This window comes from Pieris napi, chromosome 18 (assembly GCF_905475465.1).
Source record: "Pieris napi chromosome 18, ilPieNapi1.2, whole genome shotgun sequence".
NCBI lineage: Eukaryota > Metazoa > Arthropoda > Insecta > Lepidoptera > Pieridae > Pieris > Pieris napi.
In genome coordinates, this window is record NC_062251.1 from 11320973 (window position 1) to 11342892 (window position 21920).

General features: G+C 33.7%; 2 protein-coding genes across 5 annotated transcripts in view; one reads left to right on the plus strand and one right to left on the minus strand.

The window, feature by feature from the left end:
* Positions 1–9932, plus strand: part of LOC125058685 (plastin-2-like) — a 42144-nt gene extending 32212 nt beyond the window's left edge. For all 4 annotated transcript variants that reach the window (XM_047662810.1, XM_047662811.1, XM_047662809.1 and 1 more), the window contains 11 exons: positions 86–239; positions 1653–1816; positions 2199–2308; positions 3285–3479; positions 3958–4171; positions 4568–4698; positions 5165–5312; positions 6024–6175; positions 6413–6514; positions 6916–7085; positions 9454–9932. In XM_047662810.1, coding sequence (XP_047518766.1) covers positions 86–239; positions 1653–1816; positions 2199–2308; positions 3285–3479; positions 3958–4171; positions 4568–4698; positions 5165–5312; positions 6024–6175; positions 6413–6514; positions 6916–7085; positions 9454–9607 — 1694 coding nt within the window. In that variant the 3' untranslated portion in view covers positions 9608–9932. The remainder of the gene's footprint in view (positions 1–85; positions 240–1652; positions 1817–2198; positions 2309–3284; positions 3480–3957; positions 4172–4567; positions 4699–5164; positions 5313–6023; positions 6176–6412; positions 6515–6915; positions 7086–9453) is intronic.
* A 5169-nt stretch (positions 9933–15101) lies between these two features.
* Positions 15102–21920, minus strand: part of LOC125058688 (transmembrane and coiled-coil domains protein 2-like) — a 38118-nt gene continuing 31299 nt past the window's right edge. The window contains exons 10-16 of the mRNA XM_047662818.1: positions 21362–21509; positions 20621–20747; positions 20308–20418; positions 19808–19915; positions 18559–18725; positions 17264–17405; positions 15102–16338 (exon numbers count right to left, since the gene is read on the minus strand). Of these exons, the coding sequence (XP_047518774.1) occupies positions 17279–17405; positions 18559–18725; positions 19808–19915; positions 20308–20418; positions 20621–20747; positions 21362–21509 (788 nt within the window). The 3' untranslated portion in view covers positions 15102–16338; positions 17264–17278. The remainder of the gene's footprint in view (positions 16339–17263; positions 17406–18558; positions 18726–19807; positions 19916–20307; positions 20419–20620; positions 20748–21361; positions 21510–21920) is intronic.

Consider the following 21920-nt stretch of genomic DNA (forward strand, 5'->3'; position numbering starts at 1 on the left):
TAATTAAAAAAAAAAAAAAAATTAATATTAATATCCTTAAAAAATGAATATTTTCAGTTGACTTATTATTTTGTCCAAATTCCAGGCACAACCCACTCAGTGCGTCAGGAAGAACAGATGGCCTTCTCAGGATGGATTAATAGTAATCTGGAGCATGACCCTGACCTAGCACACCTTTTGCCCATAGACCCTGAAGGCAAACAGCTCTATGAGAAGCTGAAGGATGGATTGATTCTATGGTAAAATATTCTTATAAAATTGTCTACGAATGCACATCTTTTTGGACCATTTTAACATACATTACGAACGTACGGCGTTTGATTGACTGTTTCTGTATGGTGTGACATGTCAAAAACGTATTGTATTTTGTCAGACATAGTTCGCGCTAAGTCTCTTGTCTGAGTGTTAGCTTAGGCTTGTATGTAATTCCTTATCGACCTGTACCCAGTTCTGCAGAGAACCCAATTTACCTAATAAGCCAGGCCTCAGACATGTAACTCTATAGTATTCGAATTATCTTTACTATATATGCCATGACATGCTGAAGGTTCATTGTTGATAGCTAATGATAAATGATAATAATTTAGACATGAAGTTAACTTATGTAAAATTTTGTAAATTCTTGGTGCTATGATCAACAATATGCAGTTCCTTATACAATATCAAGAATATGTTTAAGGAAAATATCATGCGCTGTCGTATAAGTAGTGTAATTAACCTTCATATATTAAAACCCACTGATTTTGTACCTTAATGACAATTAAAAGACAATAAATAAAAATCCTATTTAAAAAAAATGCGATAAAAGTGTCATAAAAAGCAGTGGCGTTACAACCTTTTTAGGTCTTGGCCTCAGATATCTGTATCTGTTTCGTGATCATTGTTTTCCTAATAGGCAGTGATCAGCCGTCACTGCCTATTAGGAAAACAAGTCCACGCCGTCGACTTTTTGGGTCTAAAGCATGCCGGTTTTCCTTCACCATACAAGCATCTGTTAAATACGCACATAGACAGAAAGTCCATTGTTTCACAGACTGGGATCGAACCTACGACCTAAGGGATAAAAGTCGCACGCTGAACACTATGAAGAGTGTCATAACGTTTCGTTGACCTAAATAATATTTTTAAAAATCAGTGGCGCTACAACCTCTTTAAGTCTTGGCCTCAGATTTCTGAATCTGTTTCATGATCATTTTTAAATCTAATAGGCAAGTAGGTGATCAGCCTCCAGTCACCTGACACACGCCGTCGACTTTTTGGGTCTAAGACATGTCGGTTTCCTCACGATGTTTTCCTTCACCGTTCGAGCAAATGTTAAATGCGCACATAGAAATAAAGTCCATTAATGCACAGCCGGGGATCGAATCTACGACCTCAGGTATGAAAGTCGCACGCTGAAGCCACTAGGCCAAAACTGCTCCAAATGATATTAAACAACTTTGAATATTATTAGTTCAGCGGCTTACTTACTAATAAAACCTAACCTAACACCTGTTGATATACCTAAAGAACTTACAAGTGCTAAAAAATATAGTTATATTTATAATATTTTTTTGAACATGATATTGCAGCAACTGGTCAATCATGGATCAAGATTTGCTAAACCAATATTGATGTCGGTGAATTCTATATAATAATTGTATTAATTACAGCAAAGTAATCAACCATTCCTGCCCGGACACGATTGATGAACGAGCGATTAACAAGAAAAATCTTACCCTTTATACAAAGCACGAAAACCTGACCCTTGCGTTGGTCTCTTCACAGGCGATTGGTTGCAACATTGTTAACATTGATGCACACGATCTTGCTAAAGGTACATTATTATTTTTTGTGTAAAAAAGTCGTTTATAAAGACGTGTTTTGTTTCTTAAACGAACATTCACGACAAGAAGGGATATAAACTTAGCAAATATATTACTAACTTGATATTATGTTACATTTTTTACCGTGCTGTGGTAGATTTGATATTAGTAAAATCAAAATAGTCCAACGATAACGATTTTTCTACAGATCTCACGTTCGACTGTTATTCTGTTATAATTTAAATATGGAACTGAAGAATTAATGTACGTTTTAAAAACGTTCTAAACGTCCTAAAATACGTTCGTAATACTTGAACGCTCCCTTAATGCACGAGTTTTGTTGTAACTTATTTATATTTCACCATTTGATTCTTTATTCTATTAATTTTATAGGTAAACCTCACCTTGTGCTTGGTCTACTGTGGCAGATTATTCGTATCGGTCTTTTCAACCAGATCACACTTGAGCACTGTCCTGGTCTTACGGAACTTCTTAATGACCAGGTATGTATAAGATATGGCTACTATGTTTATTAGTTTTAAGCTGGTTTGGGATGTTTGTTCGAAATTTAAAAACGTTAATTGTACACTTTATGTAGTATCTCCTTTTTTGATAGAATTTTTTTTCGGTATAATTGTCGATAAGTTTTTTAAAGACTTGGGTAGTGTTTCTCACTACTGTAAAGCCATGGCTGGACCATGTGGGCTTTAATTATGATAGATCCAGACAACAGATATGTCCTCTGGTCTTGAAAAACATTATTTAGAATATCCATACATAACTTCCTCCATACAAAAAATATCCAGAGAAATGTTGTCAGTGGCCTTGAAAAATATAGAAAGAAAGTTTCTAAAACTATAAAAAAACTTACATGTTAATACTCAAACTACGATTATTAAACGAAATGTGCGCTTATAATGAAAGAAGAGAGGACGGCAGTATAGATGACGTAAACAATAATTTTGTTTAACCCATGTTCATTAATACAATTCGTAGTTATAAAATTTGCTCTTAAAATCCATAAGCATTATCGCTTAATCTTAACTTTACACGGAAACGTCACGAAGATGTGCAGCGTTTTTGTCGAAGAAAAGCGAAAGACCGATTGAGAGTAAACTTAAAATTTCTTAAAAAAAAATTGATGAAATATTAGTATTTTATATTTTATGCAAAATAGTTTATTGTCGAAGAATTTATACTTTTATTATCGAAGAAATAAACTAAAAAAGTTAAATTTATAATTTGTATTAATTTTCGACACTTTTAATATTTTAATAACAATTAAATTCATTAAATTTCTAACATATCTTCCTTTTTCCCTCCCTCTAAGTCTCGGAAATCTAAAGTTTTCGATTTGTATAAATATGAACAAGAATTAAAAATTAGTTTGCCTAAGAAGTTTCACTTCTGACATGTGAACTTTGTACGCACTTTTTTTTACTTATTTACTAATTTTTAACCAACTTCATTTACCTCTAGGAACGTATTGAAGACCTGTTGGCCCTATCACCTGAAGCCATCCTCCTCCGTTGGGTGAACCATCAACTGCAATATCCTGGTGTTACTCGCCGCTGCACCAACTTCCAGCAGGCTGTGTCTGACTCCGAAATATATTCATATCTCTTGAAGCAGATCGCCCCAGATGATGCTGGAGTCACGTTGGATGCGCTTAGAGTGAGTTGTTGGAATCTTTATTTTTTATTTTAAAATATATACCTATATATATAAAATTTACTACGTTTTTTATTTTTACATAACAGATATAAGGTATTAAGGTATATTTTACACCAAACGTAGGTAAGTATTTGTATAATCTTATAATTCGCATGTCTAATCCTTCTGGGCTGAGAATCACTGAATGCGCAAGCGAGACATGGAAATTCTTATTTTTTTATATCACTCTCTTAATTTGTCAATTCGTCACTTATATTAAGTGAAAGGACAGCGAACATGTTTCTTTCATTTAATTTTTGAAGCAAGCGTTCCGAAATAGATTGTCTATTTCGGAACGCTTGCTTCTGCAATGCTCAGTTTTAATCTCTTGGAAAATAAGTTGGCCAGAAGTTCTTTTTCTACAGATACATTATTCCCCCAACCCTGCGAAATCTGGTCAAGTTACGAGACTAATACTATACTATAATTTGGTTAACAGGAAACAGACCTCCTCCGTCGTGCAGAAGTGATGTTACAGCAGGCAGCTAAGCTCCGTTGTCGTGCGTTCGTGGCTCCTGCGGACGTTGTCAACGGAGTCTATAAACTCAACTTGGCCTTTGTGGCCAATCTGTTTAACCAACATCCGGGATTGCAGAGGAACGAAACAGATGCTGATACATATCGCCAGTTAGATGAGACCAGAGAGGAGAAGAGTGAGTGACTGTACTTATACGTTTAACTACATTGATACGTTTTAGACAGAATGGTTCTTTCACCTATTTTAAATTGATATTAAAAGTTTCCGTTGATTAAAAAAAAAATATGCATAGCTCATGCTGCTAACGTGTTCACATAATAATAGTTAAATAAGGATAAATAAAATTTTGATTGTTTATTTTTGTAGTTTCGCACTTGTTGCATGTTCATTCTTTTATACAGTTTTTCTTACCTACAATAGTTGCTTGGAAGAGGTCGCTTGTATACGATTAGCGTGTTTTGCTAATAATCGTATATTAAACTTCCTTCTATGGAAAACCATGTGACACTACGTATTTGCATAGGATTTTAAATGGGAATTGGCTTTCATTTACTAAATGTTTGTATTTCAGCATACCGTAACTGGATGAACTCAATGGGCGTGGCACCGCACGTGAACTGGCTTTACTCAGATTTAACCGATGCGCTTGTCATCTTTCAGCTTTATGACATTATCAAACCTGGTATTGTCAACTGGAAGAAGGTAATTTTTTGTTGTGTTTGTCTCTCTATACTTATTCTATTTTTATATAAATCAAAAGATTCAGCGTTAGAAAACCACTCGGCATTAAAAAAATACTTACGTAATTTTAGAAATGATCTATTTATAAAATAATTATTTTCTTAGGTGAAGAAAACTATTTCTAACACCTGCTTATACGCTTGAATCTATGCTGAAAGAGAATCAGAGTAGCAGTTTTATTTTTGTTTACAAGCATTATATATTTTTAGTTTTTTCTTAGTATCAATATAATGACGTATCAGTATTGTCGACAACAAATCCTACAACGGTTCCCTTTCCGCATACACTAACACCGATATTATGCCTCCTCCAGGATAAAAATATTTTTACGACGGTAAAATAGTAAAGTTTTTTACAATACAGACAGAATGTCTTTAGGAGATTTCGTTACTTTGGTTAGTTTTTTTGGTACTAAAATTAATTTCAGGTTCACCGTCAATTCTCGAAGCTTCGTAAATTCATGGAGCGTCTAGAGAACTGCAACTACGCAGTTGAGTTGGGACGTCAACTTGGATTCTCACTTGTCGGTATCGCTGGGGCTGACATCAACGAAGGAAACGCAACACTCACGCTTGGTAAGTTTCTTCTTAACGCCTAATTATTAATATTACCAAATACCAAAATTTTATAGTAACAAGATTACACGTTTTCCGCTTTAAAAACACCCTTTGTCGCTACTCCTTCTTGGAAGACACTCTCCTTAAAGCCTCTAAAAAGCTTGGTGTGCACATCACTCCGGGCTACCGCTTGCAACTATTTAAACCGCAAATTCGGCCCCTCGTGGAGTACTGTTTTCGGCACCTCTGGGAACTCCCAAGTACCAACTCGTTACATTTGACCGTTTTCAAGAAAGAGCTATTCGTATCGTCGACGACCAGTCACTTTCCGAGCGGCTTGATGCTTTGGCGTTGCGTGGCGTCTGTCTTCATCTTCTACCGCATTTACCATGGAGAATGTTCTGCTGCTAATAAACAATAAACTACAAGTTCCCTCCTTATCAGAATGCCAAATCGTAAAATGACTGCTTCACGACTGATTTGAGCGCGACCGCCGCTGCGAAAACCGCTGTGTGAGTTCGAAAAATGAGTTACAGAGTCGCAAGACAGAATACGAAATACCATATATATTGAACCGTTATTTAAAAAAGAAATATTATGATAAGGTGAAAGCAACTGTAACGTTTCTTGCGGCGGTATGAAAGTTTTTTTCGATGTTCTTGCCTTGAGTGGGACGATGACCCTAGGTGAATGACTGTGAAAGTGTAAAATTATGTTTTATCTTTTTAGCTCTAATCTGGCAACTTATGCGTGCATACACACTGTCCGTGTTAACGCGATTGGGGAACACTGGCAACCCCATAATTGTAAAGGAGATCGTGCAGTGGGTCAATAACAAACTACAAAGCGCTGGCAAGGCCTCGTCTATTAGGAGTTTCCAGGTATTTGATTTATCAGACATTCGAGTTCGACAATGAAGTGTAGAACATTTTGAGATTTTGTAGCTCTTGTTTTGTTTATTTTTTCTCTCATTTTAACTCAATATGAAAACAGATTTTTATTTATCGTAAACAAGTTACAAAAATACAGTTTTAAACCATAATTCCGTTCATACGAACTTATATAGCTATAAACAAGTTTTTCACTGATTTGGGTTATTAACACTGTATCTCTTTCAGGATGAAGTACTTGCAGACGGCAAAGTGGCGCTCGACCTCATAGATGCCATAAAGCCTGGATCAATTAACTACGATCTTGTATTGCCTGGGGCGAATAAAGAGGTAATTTTTATATATTTTCCTAATCTTCACTACTTTTTACTTATGTGAATAGTAATAAAGTTTTAGTTTTGTAAAGTTGTGTATACTTTGAAGTGGTATTTTCCCAAAATATACAAAACATTCCTACCTATTTGCATCGTTCCTGCATTCTAATCAGTGTGCAATCTAAATTAAAATGTACTTTTCGCCTGAAACCGATTTCCAATTTTTGTCAATTTCCGTTTCAAGAGCAGTATAGTGCACATTAATAAAAAGAATATCTATTTACCTGATAACACAATAAAAACAGCATTATTTAAAATATGAAATAAATACCGCCCCTTGCCTAATAACTTATGTAACCTTTTTATATGTATGTTTATGGTAACGAAGTGTATCAAAGATATTTTGACATGTTTCAGGAATGTTTAGCGAACGCGAAATACGCGGTATCAATGGCAAGGCGTTGCGGTGCGCGCGTATACGCATTACCTGAAGACATAACCGAACGCAAGTCCAAGATGATCATGACAGTCTTTGCGTGTCTCATGGCCCTCGACTATATCCCAACTATGGACGCGCCCGTCGCCCAGCGAGTATGACGATTTTGTGTGTTGACATTTCTTATATATTATCAACTATGTCAACCCTTTAATCGGGTCTTTGGGAGCATAAAATGCTATCATGTCATGCCATATTAGCGATATAAATGTAATCGCTTATGTCACTTTTGGGTTTGTTGGGAGCGTGGGTATAATAATATATCGTATGTTCGATAGCAAAAAAACATACCATCTATTATTAATGCCCTCTTCAAAGTTTTTGTCATTATGAATCTGTTTCAAGGTTTTTTTATCGAAATCTTAATCTTGAAGCAGCGTTCAAAGGGTTCATCTGCGCAAGATTTTTGTTTTATATCACAAATCAAGCGCAGTTATGTACAGAATCGCTTTTTAAAAAATAAGCCTAAATTGTAATACTTGATCACCTTATAATAAAGTTATTTGTCATTTTAAAATATGGAGAAACATTTTCGCTTTTAGTATTTTTGAATATTAAAAAAATATTGGCAAATAACATTATTTTTCGGTATACAAATGTACGTTGTATACGTAATAGGTGAAGGTCACTGTATAAAATGCACTTTTCAACTATCAAGAATCTTATTTCATTTCGGAATACCTGCACCCAGATAATGTGAAGCTAACTTTATCTTAATTTCATTAATTTTTTCAATGTAAGCCTAATTGAATTCCTTTTTCCACACGAAGTCTAATAAAAAACATACATGAATACAGCACTTTGAAAGTCTATATAATCAAAGAAGCCATATTAAAGTTAATTTATACGGTGACCGTGTGTCATTGTGTCTCGAGTATTGGCGGGTAAGCGCTAGTTTAGTATAATCGCCTATTTATAGTATAGGGCCTGGAGTAGGCTCTTAGACCATAAGAATCAATTACCTATTACATTTTACGTCTTACGTTTTAGTACTTATTATTAGATTAAATGTTTTTTGTACATTTTTACAACGAGAATTGAATAAGATTTTTTGAATTCATGACATTAGTATTCTTATTTTTGGGTCCAATTATGATTTTTTAAATAGAGCAACACTGATTCTTGAAAAAAATGTACATTCCCTTGTTAATCGGCATTCCTTCTGCATTTCATGTAATTCTTAACTGTATATCCTTAAGTTACGTGAGAGTATTTTTTAGAGATTTTTTAATATTACATTCCTATGGGATACAACGATTTATTTTGATTAATTGTATGGTTTTTATTTTGTTAAACATTTTGTTGAGTATTTTTATCAAATAAGTTTTTTATTCAATTAATATGGTAATTTATATCGATGTATTCGTACATTACTTGTATTAAGCTACTCGCTAGCCATTATTAACATATAAATAAATTATGATGTAAGGCTATCAATAAAACATCGGAATTGATAAATGCTTTTATTTATTCACATCACAATTCTATCATTCTGGAATATTCTTTTTCTTTACTATCTATTACGTAACATGGGGAAAACTTCCAAGAAGTTTTATAAAATTCTATATGTTTAGAGATTCTATCTTACAAGGAACTATTGACCGAGTCTTCAAGTTTTCTTTACACGGTACACAATTGTCCTTTAATTTTCAATTAGACTAAAATACAAGTGGGCGCTTAAAATGGCTGGGATCATGTGGTATTGAGTAAAACGCTAATAAAAATGCAATTTTATTTGATACAATTCATTGCTATGGGTTTTCATCTTCTATGTTGTGTGGCTTTGGGAGAATCACATTAGTGTTATAAATTTCAATTAATATTCATAGTCACGAGGCACCTTTTATATGTGTTTAAATATTTCATCACTTTTTCTCATCCTCTATAGCTATACCAGCGAATTTATTATGATCTTAGTCATAAGATCTTGAAGACATACTTATAAATATACCTTTTCCTATGTGAAATAAATCAAACTTGTTTCTATTATATGAAAGGGTAAATCTTGTGCCATCTATGCGGTTTGTTTATATCCCGGTATGTGATTATCTTAATCAAAACATTGATTAAGATAATCCAAGGTTTTTAGAAGGCACAACTATGAAGTGTTCCAACTTCAAATACCCTTTAATTATTTATTATACACTCGGTTTGAGAGGTAAATTCAAATTTGCTTCAAAAATACATTCAAGTAGTATCTATCAACTTTAGATTTTTGAGTATTAAAACTTTTTGACATTTCAGTTATAGCCACGATTGGAGTTTATAGATGTTTGATAAAAAAAACTACAGAATCGTGCGTTTGTTAAAGAAAAAACAATATTGCTTAAAGTATCCCCTAAATAAATGTACCTCCCAAGACTTTTAATTCCCCCTAAATTTAGGGGGAAATCCCCAAGTTGGCACCACTGTGTTGGCACTACAAGCTATTGACTTCCGTTCGTAAATTTTTTATTTAGGCCAGAGCCCGAAATGCCACTAGAACCCGTGTTACTGGATGGCGCTGCGGAAACGACCGATGAACCTGAAGATATTTCGAGTCCACAGACAGCCAATGTTACCACCAAAACCAGAGAGCCTTTCACGAACTGTGTCTACCACAGATTAACATAAAACTGTTTTTATGCCAAATGAGTTATAGTCTGTCTGTGGAAAGAGTACCATCGAGGCGGTTATGTGAAAATGTGATGTCAACATAACTAAAAAGGGATTTAGCACTGCTTAAACCTCAATTTTTACGAAAGTTTTCTTTCCGTTCAGACTAATTCTAAAAACACGTAAGTACATATAGTATGAATATATTAAGGACATTTTAAATATGGGACTTGATGTATATGTATATTTTGAGCTTAGTAGCCCACTTCAGAGAATAGATTTTTTTACTTTAATAAAAATTTTATCTTGTCATTTATTTATTAAGAATTAAATAATATTTTTTTACTAATTGTTTTAATGGACAAACAAATCGTTCACACAATTGTGGGAAAAATAAAAGACATGAAATAAAATTGTGATGATTTAATTCCATCCATAGGCATAAACAAAAACTGGTCAATTGTACATACATTATTAATTGAGAGCTAAAATTATTAAAATTACATTCCATACCCATTCTAGCAACAATAAATTACAACCCAGTTCCCATACGTTACAAGATTTCACATCCGTATCCGTAAAATTTGCCCTCCCTCCTGGACCGCGGAAGCGTTTAGACGTGTGCATTCTATTTGTTTTATAACTTAAAAATCAAATTAAAAATAAATTCCGTGCGAATAAATTAAGGTGTGTACCAGGAGCGCATGAGTTGCGTGCAGTAAGTGCATCTGTGCGAACGGGACAACACTTGTGAGACAGCTTAAGTTGTACGCTCCGTCTGCGCGCATCATTGATACGCAAGCTTTGTAAGTTGCCGTAATTCATAAGCGATAGCGGGTAGCGGAAATTTATAGGGGGCTGGTCCAAGTTTATTTTTTCGTGTACTCTGGTGTCATCTTTTGTCAGAAATATGCCTCTTAAGCGCACACCTCCCAGCACCCCCACTCCCGAAGACTTAAAGGAAGCTAGGCTGAACGCGCCGAAAGCTTCTTTTTCGGGCTCCGCGCCAGATTTATCTAATGAGGAGCGAAGCAATGTAACTATGAGGCGCAAGCAGGATGAGTCCTATATTAAAAAAATCATAACCGAAATTAAGGATATGCTTGCTAAAGCAAACTCTCAAAATGAAAGTAAATTCACCTCCTTGCAATCCTCCATGAGAGAAATCTTGACACAAAATACAGAAATAAAAGACTCCATTGCTTTTGTCTCTAAGCAGTACGAAGATATGAAAGCTAAATACGAGAAATTGGAAAAACAGAGGAATGAAGATCGTCTGTATATTGATCAGCTTGAAAAGAAAATCGAGTCGCTGGAACGAACGTCTGCCTCAACTAAACTTGAACTAAGAAATATTCCTAAGATTACCGGTGAAAATAAGGATAGTTTATGTAACATTGCTTCAAAAGCTGCAGATGTTATTGATTTTCCCATACAGAAACAGGATATTAAGGATATTTATCGTACAAAAAGTAAAACTGGACATGGAGCAATTATTGTGGAATTGGGCAGCGTTATATTGAAAGATGGTATTATTGAAAAGGCACGCAAATTTAACAAAATGAATTCTGCTAACAGATTGAACACGGCACACTTAAGTTTGGAAGGACCAGCAAAGCCATTTTTTATTTCAGAATGTCTATCACCCTGCGGAAAACGATTAAATTATCTGGCTCGTGCATTTGCTCAGGAAAATGGATATAAATTCTGCTGGACCTCATTTGGAAGAACCTACCTGAGACAAGATGAAGGTAAACGGCATATTAGAATTGATAGTGAGGGTGATTTAAATAAACTTCGTCTAAAACAATGACTTTTTGAGGCCCCCAGGAAACTCCGCCGGCCTACGATAACTTTCCTGTTTGTGAAAATCCGGCACTTAATTATTGTTTTTATAGATATTATTTTATTTTTTTATATATTATATTATTGTTTTTCTTTATATACATACTTATACTCTGTTCATTGTATTGTATTTTACATAACTAAAAAATTATACATTCTTAGTCTAGTGATCATGTTGAAATCGAGATCTTATCTTTGTAAAAATGTTAGCATTTCTCAGACACGAGTAGCTGCGACAAAAAGCTTAATATTTTACAAATGGCTAGATTTATTGATAATATAAATAATGATATTGATAATATAACAGTGGCAACTGCCTACAGTTGTGATATAAAAAATTGTAATGATTTAGTAAAAAAATCAGGAAACTCCCTAAAAATTATAACACAAAATATCCGTAGCGTTTACAAAAATATTGATGCATTCTTGGCCCATATAGCTCGTCTGTACTTTGATCCAGATATAATAATTTTAACTGAATGCTGGTTAAACGACAATAAACCCATACCCAGTCTCAAGGATTATAATTCTTATTTCACAAAAAAATGCTTAAATCAAAATGACGGTATTATAATTTATGCTAAACAAAATATAAATTGCGAAATTGAAGAACCTAATCCTAAAGATGCTAACTTTCTGCTAGCTAAAATAGTGCCAGATATTGTACTTTTAGCTATTTATAGATCACCATCCTTTTACTACACTGAGCGCTTTTTGAATGCTTTGAATGATATTGTTAAATCTATATCATCTAAGAATATACTTTTAATTGGTGATATAAATATCGATATAAAACCTGGAAACGGTGACAGAAACAGTAACTCTTACTTAAATTTAACCAGCGAATTGGGTTTTCTGCCAGGCCACACATATCCAACACGATTAAGCAATTGTCTCGATCATGTAATGGTTAAAACTGTTTTACAAACTAGTGTTATAGTGATAAATTCCACCGTAACTGATCACGACTCTATTCTAATAAATCTATCCCTTAACAGTAAACGGACTAATACTCAGTGCCCTTCTATTGTTGAAAGAGTAAATTTTAGTGAAGCTATAAAATATGTTGAATTGGCTGATTTTACTTTTATGACTAACAAGCAAGACGCCGAGTCTGCTGCGACTCGATTTGTTGAAATTCTGTCATCTGCTATTAAAGCTAACACTGAAAAAGTCCGTGTACCCAGGCGCAAAAAATCTCTTAAGCCCTGGATGACTCCGGGCCTACTTCGCTGTATCCGTCACCGGGATAAACTGCATCTTAATTTAAAAAGGGACCCCCAAAATGAAATTCTTAAAATAACCTATAAAAGGTACAGGAATTTTTGTTGCTCATTACTTAGAAAATTGAAGCGCGAACACGATAAATTCTTATTAAAAAGTGCAAAATCAAATAAAGAAACCTGGACTGCAATAAAATATGTCACCGATAGTTCAAGTAAAAAATCTTCTGCCGATGAGTTAATTAGGAATTGTAACGCATTGGATGCGGTTGAGGACATAAATAGTTATTTTTCTAATGTTGGTAGAGAGCTAGCTGAAAAACTTACAGGGTGTAAGTATAACTACAAATGTACAAGATCTAATTGCTTGACTAACTCCTTCGTACTAATGCCACCAGATGAGGCTGAGGTGGAATCTCTCATCTTAAGCTCAAAAAATGATTGTGCCTCTGGTTGGGACTCTATACCAGCTCGATTTCTAAAAATGGTAAGACATGTCATTGTATCGCCGCTTACTATCTTGTTTCAAACATGTGTGAGGGAAGGCTGCTTTCCAAAAGTCTTTAAAAGGTCTCTCATTACTCCTGTTCACAAGGGTGGGGCACGGGATTGTGTTGCAAACTACAGACCGATTTCTGTGCTTACAGCACTATCAAAAATCCTAGAAAAGATGCTTAACGTGAGGTTAATACAGTTTTTAAATCGGTACAATATTCTGTCCAGCTCACAATTTGGTTTCAGAATGGGTATGTCAACAGAAGACGCTGTGGGTAGCTTGGTTGAGTTTGTCACAGAAAAACTTGACAGGAAAAAAAAGTGCCTTGGTGTCTTCCTCGATCTTGCCAAGGCATTTGATACCGTCTCAATTCCTATACTTGTGGACAAATTGGAGCGAATTGGAATAAGAGACTCAGCCCTGCTTATTTTTAAAGATTTCCTTAGTGGTCGGGTGCAAAGGGTTAAGATTAATAATTATATTAGTTCCGACGCAAATGTAACTTTTGGAGTTCCGCAGGGCAGTATTCTTGGTCCAAGTCTTTTTCTTATTTACATAAACGACCTATGTAATTTGTCCCTAACTAGTTGCAGGTTGTTTACCTATGCCGATGATACGGCTATAGTTTTTTATGGGGACACCTGGACCGAGATACAAAATATTGCCGAAAGCGGACTGCAGAAGGTGGCTAGATGGCTCAGGGAAAATTTACTTACGTTAAATATTTCTAAAACTTCGTATATTCAGTTCCAAACTATTAATTCCCATATGACTGATATTAATCTTAAAATACACATATGTGTCTCTGAGCGAAATTGTACTTGCATTAATATAACAAAATCCAATACCATTAAATACCTCGGTATCGAATTAGATAATAAATTGAGTTGGCTACCTCACATTGAGATTATAACGGCACGCACGCGAAAACTAATCTGGACATTCAAAAAATTACGTTATGCCGCGGAATTTGAACTACTCCGCACTGTTTACTTTGCCTTAGTAAAATCGGTTATTGGATACTGTGTGAGCGTGTGGGGTGGAGCGTGCAAGTCACATCTAATTCAGCTTGAAAGAGCCCACAGATCTTTACTAAAAGTAATGACTTTCAAACCCTTCAGATTTTCAACCACACTTTTATATAAACAGTGTGAGCTCCTCAGTGTTAGACAGTTATTCGTCTTTAATATAATAGCCAAACAACATGTCCATACCCCTTATAACCCAGAGGTTTGCAGTAACAAACGCTGTATACCAAATGTACTCCCCACAGCAAAATTCCGTACTACCTTCGCAAGGCGACAACGAGCATATCTCTCAGTCTTTCTATATAATAAAATAAACAAAAAATTAAATTTCTACCCTCTTTCACTACATGACTGCAAATCAATTGTTAAGACTTGGCTTTTGTCCTTAAATTATGAGGAAACAGAAGATCTATTTAACTAACATGCTACAATAATGTTTTAGTTATTTTGATTCATTAATTATGTGTATAATTTATATATTTATACTAGTGTTACATATACCCATATGTAAAATGTATAATTATGTATATTTATGTATTATGTATATTTATGTATTTTAGTATTTTATGTGTATGTACCTATTTTATTACCTATTATATTCATTGCAATTTATACTGAAACATTTTTTTTCAATATATGTTATTTTTGTTTAAGTATATTATGTGTAACAGGATAATTAGATGTAATATCTGGAATTTACAAATGTCTATAAAAAGTATTGTCTTGTAAAATTTTGAATAAGCTCTCTTGACACTTGTTACGAATTATATTGGGAGAAGCCACTGACTCCTGAGATACAGGCACTAAAGCCTAGTTTAGGTGTCAGAGTCTTCATAGGATTTCTGTAATTACAAATATGTCAATAAAGATTATTATTATTATTATTAAAAAAAAAAAAAAAAAAAAAAAAAATATAGGAATCAGTGTCGTATGCACCAAGTTACCAAACAAATGTAGAAATAAACGCATTAACGATATAAAAATAACCATCCGTGCACAAAATATGTACATAATTTACAAAATTATTCCCCCTTTTAAACGTTTGTATTCTACGTCAATCGGTAATTTGGAATGTTTATTAATTATATTACGATAAATATACAATTTTGATCTAGTTCATGAATTAATTTAAACTAATTATTGCTTAATACAATTTCAACTTTTCAAATAAAGTATCGACATTCGTCAAAAAAATATAATTCAAGTTTCTGGCTTAATACGGAGATTTTAATCATAGATGACACATTTTCTATTTCTTAACTTTACACTGACAATTTGTATGGAAAAAAAGTTCGGTGCGTAACAATGGCAAGGGTTTAATACAAAAATACTAATAGCAGTGCGTAAAGAGATGAACAAATATTGCATCCCGCTCTCGTTCACTGTATTATAATCGTTCCCTCTCTATCATACCGACACATTAGTTTAATAAAGGCAAAGTATATTCTCAGAATTTCGAAATTGCATCAATCAAGTGCACAGTTCACACTTAATCACCTCATCTATAATTGAAACCTCTGATTAAATATTCAAATATCCAATGGGCCTACCATATCAACATTAATATAAATTTATAATCGATCCCGCACTGAAATAACTTGGGAAAAATTGGGGATATATACAGAATTTCAGCACGAGCCGTCTTTAATTGTACTAATTTACGCAACATAATTCCAATAAATAATTTTAGTTCAATAAGTAAAGCTTTTGTAAGAAATCACAAGTAGCTAACATTTCAGATAATAACCCTTCAAAGAATATTCTAAGGAACAAATTTAATGAATGTGATAACTACTTGAGACATTATCGTCCAACTGACGGTCACGGGTTTGATTATTGACGAAATAATATAAAATAAAATTGTGTTCTCGTTTAGCGAGTTGAGAAAATTCCAAGATCTTAAACAAATAATGAAATTGCGTCTCAAATAGCGTTCACAAGACCATCAAATTTGCCCACTCCACGTACAAAACTCCCTCAGCACTCCATCCACAAAATATCACATAGTCCCTAATGTTGGATTACAGTATTTCCATCAATATAAACAACGGTTTATTTGCAATTCAATCACAAATATAGCAAATCACCACGTTGAACAGTCCAGACAGAATTGCAATATCGCCGAAAAATCAACCACACAACGACCGACATTCATACCTGAAGTAAAAAAAAATAAAATAAAAAAAATTGCAATTACGTCCGTTTACAAATGATAAGCAATAACACGCTGGTATTTAAACATTCGAGCTACAATTTCCATAATTTTTATAAAAATATAAAATTATATCACGTATCAAAATCTATTTTTGTAATGTGTCCACATGTATTAGCCATGTATATATGTATGTTTGAATACCAGCTGTTCCATATAATGTATTGCCATATGGAGGCGTTATATATAAGCGGCAAATAGTTACATATATGAGGTAAGGGTAATTGGTTCGTATAATAAAATTAAGTAACATATACAAGATATATGGCAGAATCACGCCTCCGATAGATATCGTCAATTGTTCTTGAATGTTCAATAGATCTAATAAGACTAGAATTCAATAAACGCATAGTTTAAGCCCATATACCACACGCAAATAATGATTATGATATATAAAAAATATGTTTTGATAATGAATGAAAAATTAGTAGTTATATACAGTATGCTTTTATAATATCTAGGAACTTGCCAAAGGTAGAAAATATACCACACCATTATAAATAATACGTTTACATACATAAACACTTAAATCTATTTATGGACTTAAACTTACTTTGATTTATAAAATTCATAGTTTTTGGAATTTTTGTTCCAATAATCCAAGATTGCTTTGTGCAAAATTTCAATTTCACTAAAAACTTTATAAATCAAGCACTAGGCGTGTTCGTTAAATATGAAGGCTGAATCTTTGACTTGAAGACTAAAACGCGTATTTAATTCTAACTTGCACTCGCGAGATCTGTCAGAGACGTCAAAAACACACTAAACTCAGAAATCACTCACTAAAACATACTCAAAAAATGTTCTTATACGAAAACAATAGTAACAGGTAAAATACGCGTTTAAATCCTTTATTCGTGTGTGCATTACCTGTCGTGATGTTTGTCAAGTAGATACTCTTTGAGCCGCCACACGCCGCACGAGGTGTTCTGAAAGTTGCGTCACTTCCGGCCATTGCTTTAGGACCATAACGCCTACCATCACCACGAGACTCGTTTTAAGGACTCGGACCCTGTAAAGCAATAATATATTAGTCATTTATATATGGGCGAGAAAGCCAAACAAACACAAATCATTTATTCATGTAGGTAACACAATGTACACTTATGATCTTCATAACAAACAAAATATATACATTAAATGCTTCTAATTTTACATTTACTGCCAGTTCTCAAATCAACGGCGTAGAACGGAAGAGAAGAACTGGCAATAAACTCTCCGCCACTCTTTTTAATCGCCATGTTTTTGTTTTACACAACGTTTGTAAGGAGCTGCAACCATTACAACATGTTCCACATGACATCTTAAGTAATAAATAACAATAAAATAAATTACACTGCCTGTTACACTCAGGTTTTGGATGAATTGCCGAATTTTATGTTTAGTGTTTTATTGTGTGCAAAGAAGTGTAATAAACTTGTAGTAAAAAATATATATACATATATAAAAATATATTTTCTAAACAACATTGACCTGTTTTTGCAATCAATGCCACAAATCAGGCCAGAATATCATGATAATAGTTTTATATACATATTTGAATTAATCAGTAAGCCAAAAATAGCCGTATTTATTGATAAAGTTTCAGTTAGACGGAACGCACATCACGCTATTTTTACGGTATTTTATGAATAAAATCTCCATTACACAAATAATGCGTAAAATATTCACTAATTTCATTATTTAATATAAAATATCCATTGTTTAATATAAAATCGTATTTTAAATTATCTGGCGTATTTTAGGCATTATATAGAACAAAAATATTATATAGCAAATTTATTAGAGTGCCTTACACTAGTCTTATTAAGTGACAATAATAAATTCCGCTTTATACACTTTAAAGCTGTATTAAAAGTTAGTTAAACGTTTATTTATACTATTTAGGGAGCGTTCAAGTATTACGCAATTTTTAAAGATTTTAGAAGCTCCCCCCCCCATGTAACGCACCATAATGTTTTTCTGTTGCCAATTAATCCCCCAGGTTTTTTTTAAAAAATAAAAATGATACGTAACGCGTTGTTTAAATAAAACCCCTCCCGCCCATGTAACGCACTGTAACGTTTCAAACCCCCCCCCCCTCCCCCCAATTTGCGTTACGTAATACTTGAACGCTCCCTTATTACATTTTAAGGATTAATTTAAAAACAGAGCTAGGACTATACCTGGTCTTCAAGAAGGGCATAGCCACGCCCGCGACCGTAGCCACCAGCAACAGAGCCAGCTGCAACAGCGTGAGCGCCACGTTGAGCAGCTTCACCACCACCACCCGCGGGGGCAACGCCGCTCCTCCCGCCCCTCCACCCGCCATCCATTGCTCCAGCTTGCTGATCTAGAATAAAAATATCGTTTGCTAGTTTGTACCAAGTTATATCTGTTAAAGTTTTTTGATTTTTAAACCATTATTTCATATTGATAACGATATAAATATTTTCTACAGATCTAGTATCTATTGAAGTTTAAATCTTTATTTATAAAACTTAACTTTTAATATGACAAACGACTTTAAAAATACAAACTTACAAATGAAAAAATGCGACTTGGCATGTAATAACAATCATGAATGTTCTATTGTAACTTAGTTTTTTCATCTTGCGGTTATGTTTGTAAGATATTTTTATTTTTAATGATAAATATATTTTAATTTAAATACATTTTGTATTAAGGTTAACGTACAAATAAGATATTTCAATAAATCATAATACACTTTATAGAAAAATATGTTTGTGACAAAATTGATCTGATGCCCACACTAGACTAGACCCTGTGTTGTGGGTAACTAGATTACAGCTCTTCCGTGGTACATAGTGCATGTGTAAAACAAAAGTAAAGTCTTGGTTAAAGTAAATTTTAAGAAAAAGTAGCCTTAATGTAAAATCTAGTTAAACAAATAATTATTTAAAACCAAGTTAAGTAAGCGTAAATTCATGAGTATGTGAATGGGTATGTGTGCGAAAAAGTTTAACTGTGTGTGTGGGCTGTCTGGGTTAGTTTTTGTCTGTCTGTATCCAGATATAACCTCGGAGTATGGAGCAGTGTTAGCCTAGTGGCTTCAGCGTGCGACACTCATCTCTGAGATCGTAGGTTCGACCCCGGCTGTGCATTAATGGACTTTATTTCTATGTGCGCATTTAACATTTGCTCGAACGGTGAAGGAAAACATCGTGAGGAAACCGACATGTCTTAGACCCAAAAAGTCGACGGCGTGTGTCAGGTGACTGGAGGCTGATCACCTACTTGCCTATTAGATTTAAAAATGATCATGAAACAGATTCAGACCACAGACAGAATCTGAGACCTAAAGAGGTTGTAGTGCCACAATTTTATTTTTATTTTGTATATCTGGATACTATTATCTCGGAATTCACAGATCAGGAGATTTTACTAAAAAGAAAGAAAAAAAAAAAAATTTACCTTAGTTGGACAGAGGTCTAACGCTTCATGTATATCTCGTATCCGCTCTTCGCTCTGATACTGTACTTTTTCTTCTACATCCGTCAGTGCTTGCTTTAAATTTTCCACCTGAAAAAATTATATTTCTTCGTTAAGATAAAACAACTAATTCAAAAAATGTCGAATATAGTTTGTACACAATTGATAACGTTAAGTATTTAAAATGGTCTGAAACGAAAACGTTAAAAAAGGTGAAAATTGTTTGTTCTTTAATTAATTAAATTAGTATACAATAATAAAATTAGGTTCTTTGATTTTGATAGATCTTGTAGAAACTATGTTTGAATAAAATTAATATGAAACAAAATCGAATTTCTTAGATTTAAACTTTTCACACGAATCACTTTCGATAGCAACGCAAAGCCCGTAAGCTCCAGTTTGACAACCACATAAAGCATAGCCAACCTATATGTTTTGATGGGGTCTATGCTAACTATTTAATCGTACGACTATTTATTAACCTCATTTTGGTGCAATTCAGTTAAGTCGTTGATTTGTTCTTCAAGCCTCTCCGTCTTAAACCTTTCTTCTTGCAGCGCGGCCGAAAGAAACGATACTTCTTGCGTTAAGTTCTGAAAGTATATAATTTTCATTATTAGAAACTTAAAAAATATTTGAAAATTTACGTTGTTATTTTTCCTTTTCTGGTTTGCTAGTCTGATAAAGTGTATTTTTTTTAAAACGAGTTATTTTGGACAGGATTACTGACTTTTCTTAAAGTTAAATCTTATATATTTAAGAAAACTATGATAGAGGTAAAATATAACGATATACCTTTAATGCATCTATTTTCTCAGTTAACCTCTGGTAGTCGTCCCTGCGCTCGCGCAGTTCATTGAGTATTGGCTTAAGGCTAAACGTTGCTTCCGACATATTGTTTGAACCCGCTTGCACTGGATATCTGAAACACAATTAAGTATGAAGGCACTAACAAGATCTGTCTTTATTTTTACACAATAATAAAAAATTGGCATACATTTTATTTCTTACAATATAAACATTTTTTATGGCTGATTTAATACTAAATTGTAAGCAGAACAATACCAACCATATAATTGGTTTTCCTACTGATGACAAAGTATGATTGTAAAAGTTAGGTTAAGCAAAACACTGTAGAACTTGATCAGTCAAGTTATGAACTCAATCCAGCTTCATATAAAAATGACAAAACAAGATAAGCTTTATCTTAATCAAGTTAGATTAACAAAAAAATAATCTGTGTTGAGGTGAAGAGATACCATATGTACATTCAAGTAAATAAATATTATGCCTTCTACTGCAAACAAAATTTGACTCTCGACAATATGCTGCTTCTATTTCAGACAGAGAAACCCGACATAAACGCTTTAATACAAATCATTAAACACCATCTAAAGAAACTTTAAAAGAAAATTACATTATAATATAATAATATATGGTCGGCAAGATATGCTCTGTAAATTTGTGACTACCTTCATTAAATATTTATTTAAATGCTCGTATAAGTTAAAGATTAAAAATATAAATTCTACGTACGGTGCTCCCTCACTAGTAACCGATGAACTAGGCGAGGCATCAGGTGAGTACTTGGGCGCTGGGGACGTAGCGGAGCGGGGCAGAGTAGACCCGAGGGGTGCGTTCTCGCCCACTTCGGATGTGCGTGACCCTTCCGATGACGCGTTCGCTGCGTTGTAGGCACACTCAATACGGGGTAGATAAATCTTACAGGGCTACCCCGTGGATTCATACAAATAGCAGGGTTAATAGTTAATATGTTTAGTGGACTTATAAATGTATCTTATAATTTACTTAAAGTTACCTAAAATGCCTTATGTATGTGTAACTTGAAACGTTGACGGCTCAAAAGAATTTCTTATATATTTTTGGTAAATAAATACTTTTCGTGTATCACAGTAAAATGCTCGCCTGTATTACCACTAAGTAAAGTTACGAATTACGCAATAAAAATATTTAACAAGAAAAAGTATAACGTAAGCAAAACCTTATATATTTTTGTTTTTGCAAACTTCTTCACTGGAATTCAATATATAAATGTAATCAGTTAAAGCTATTAACAGTGCTATAGAGATTAAGA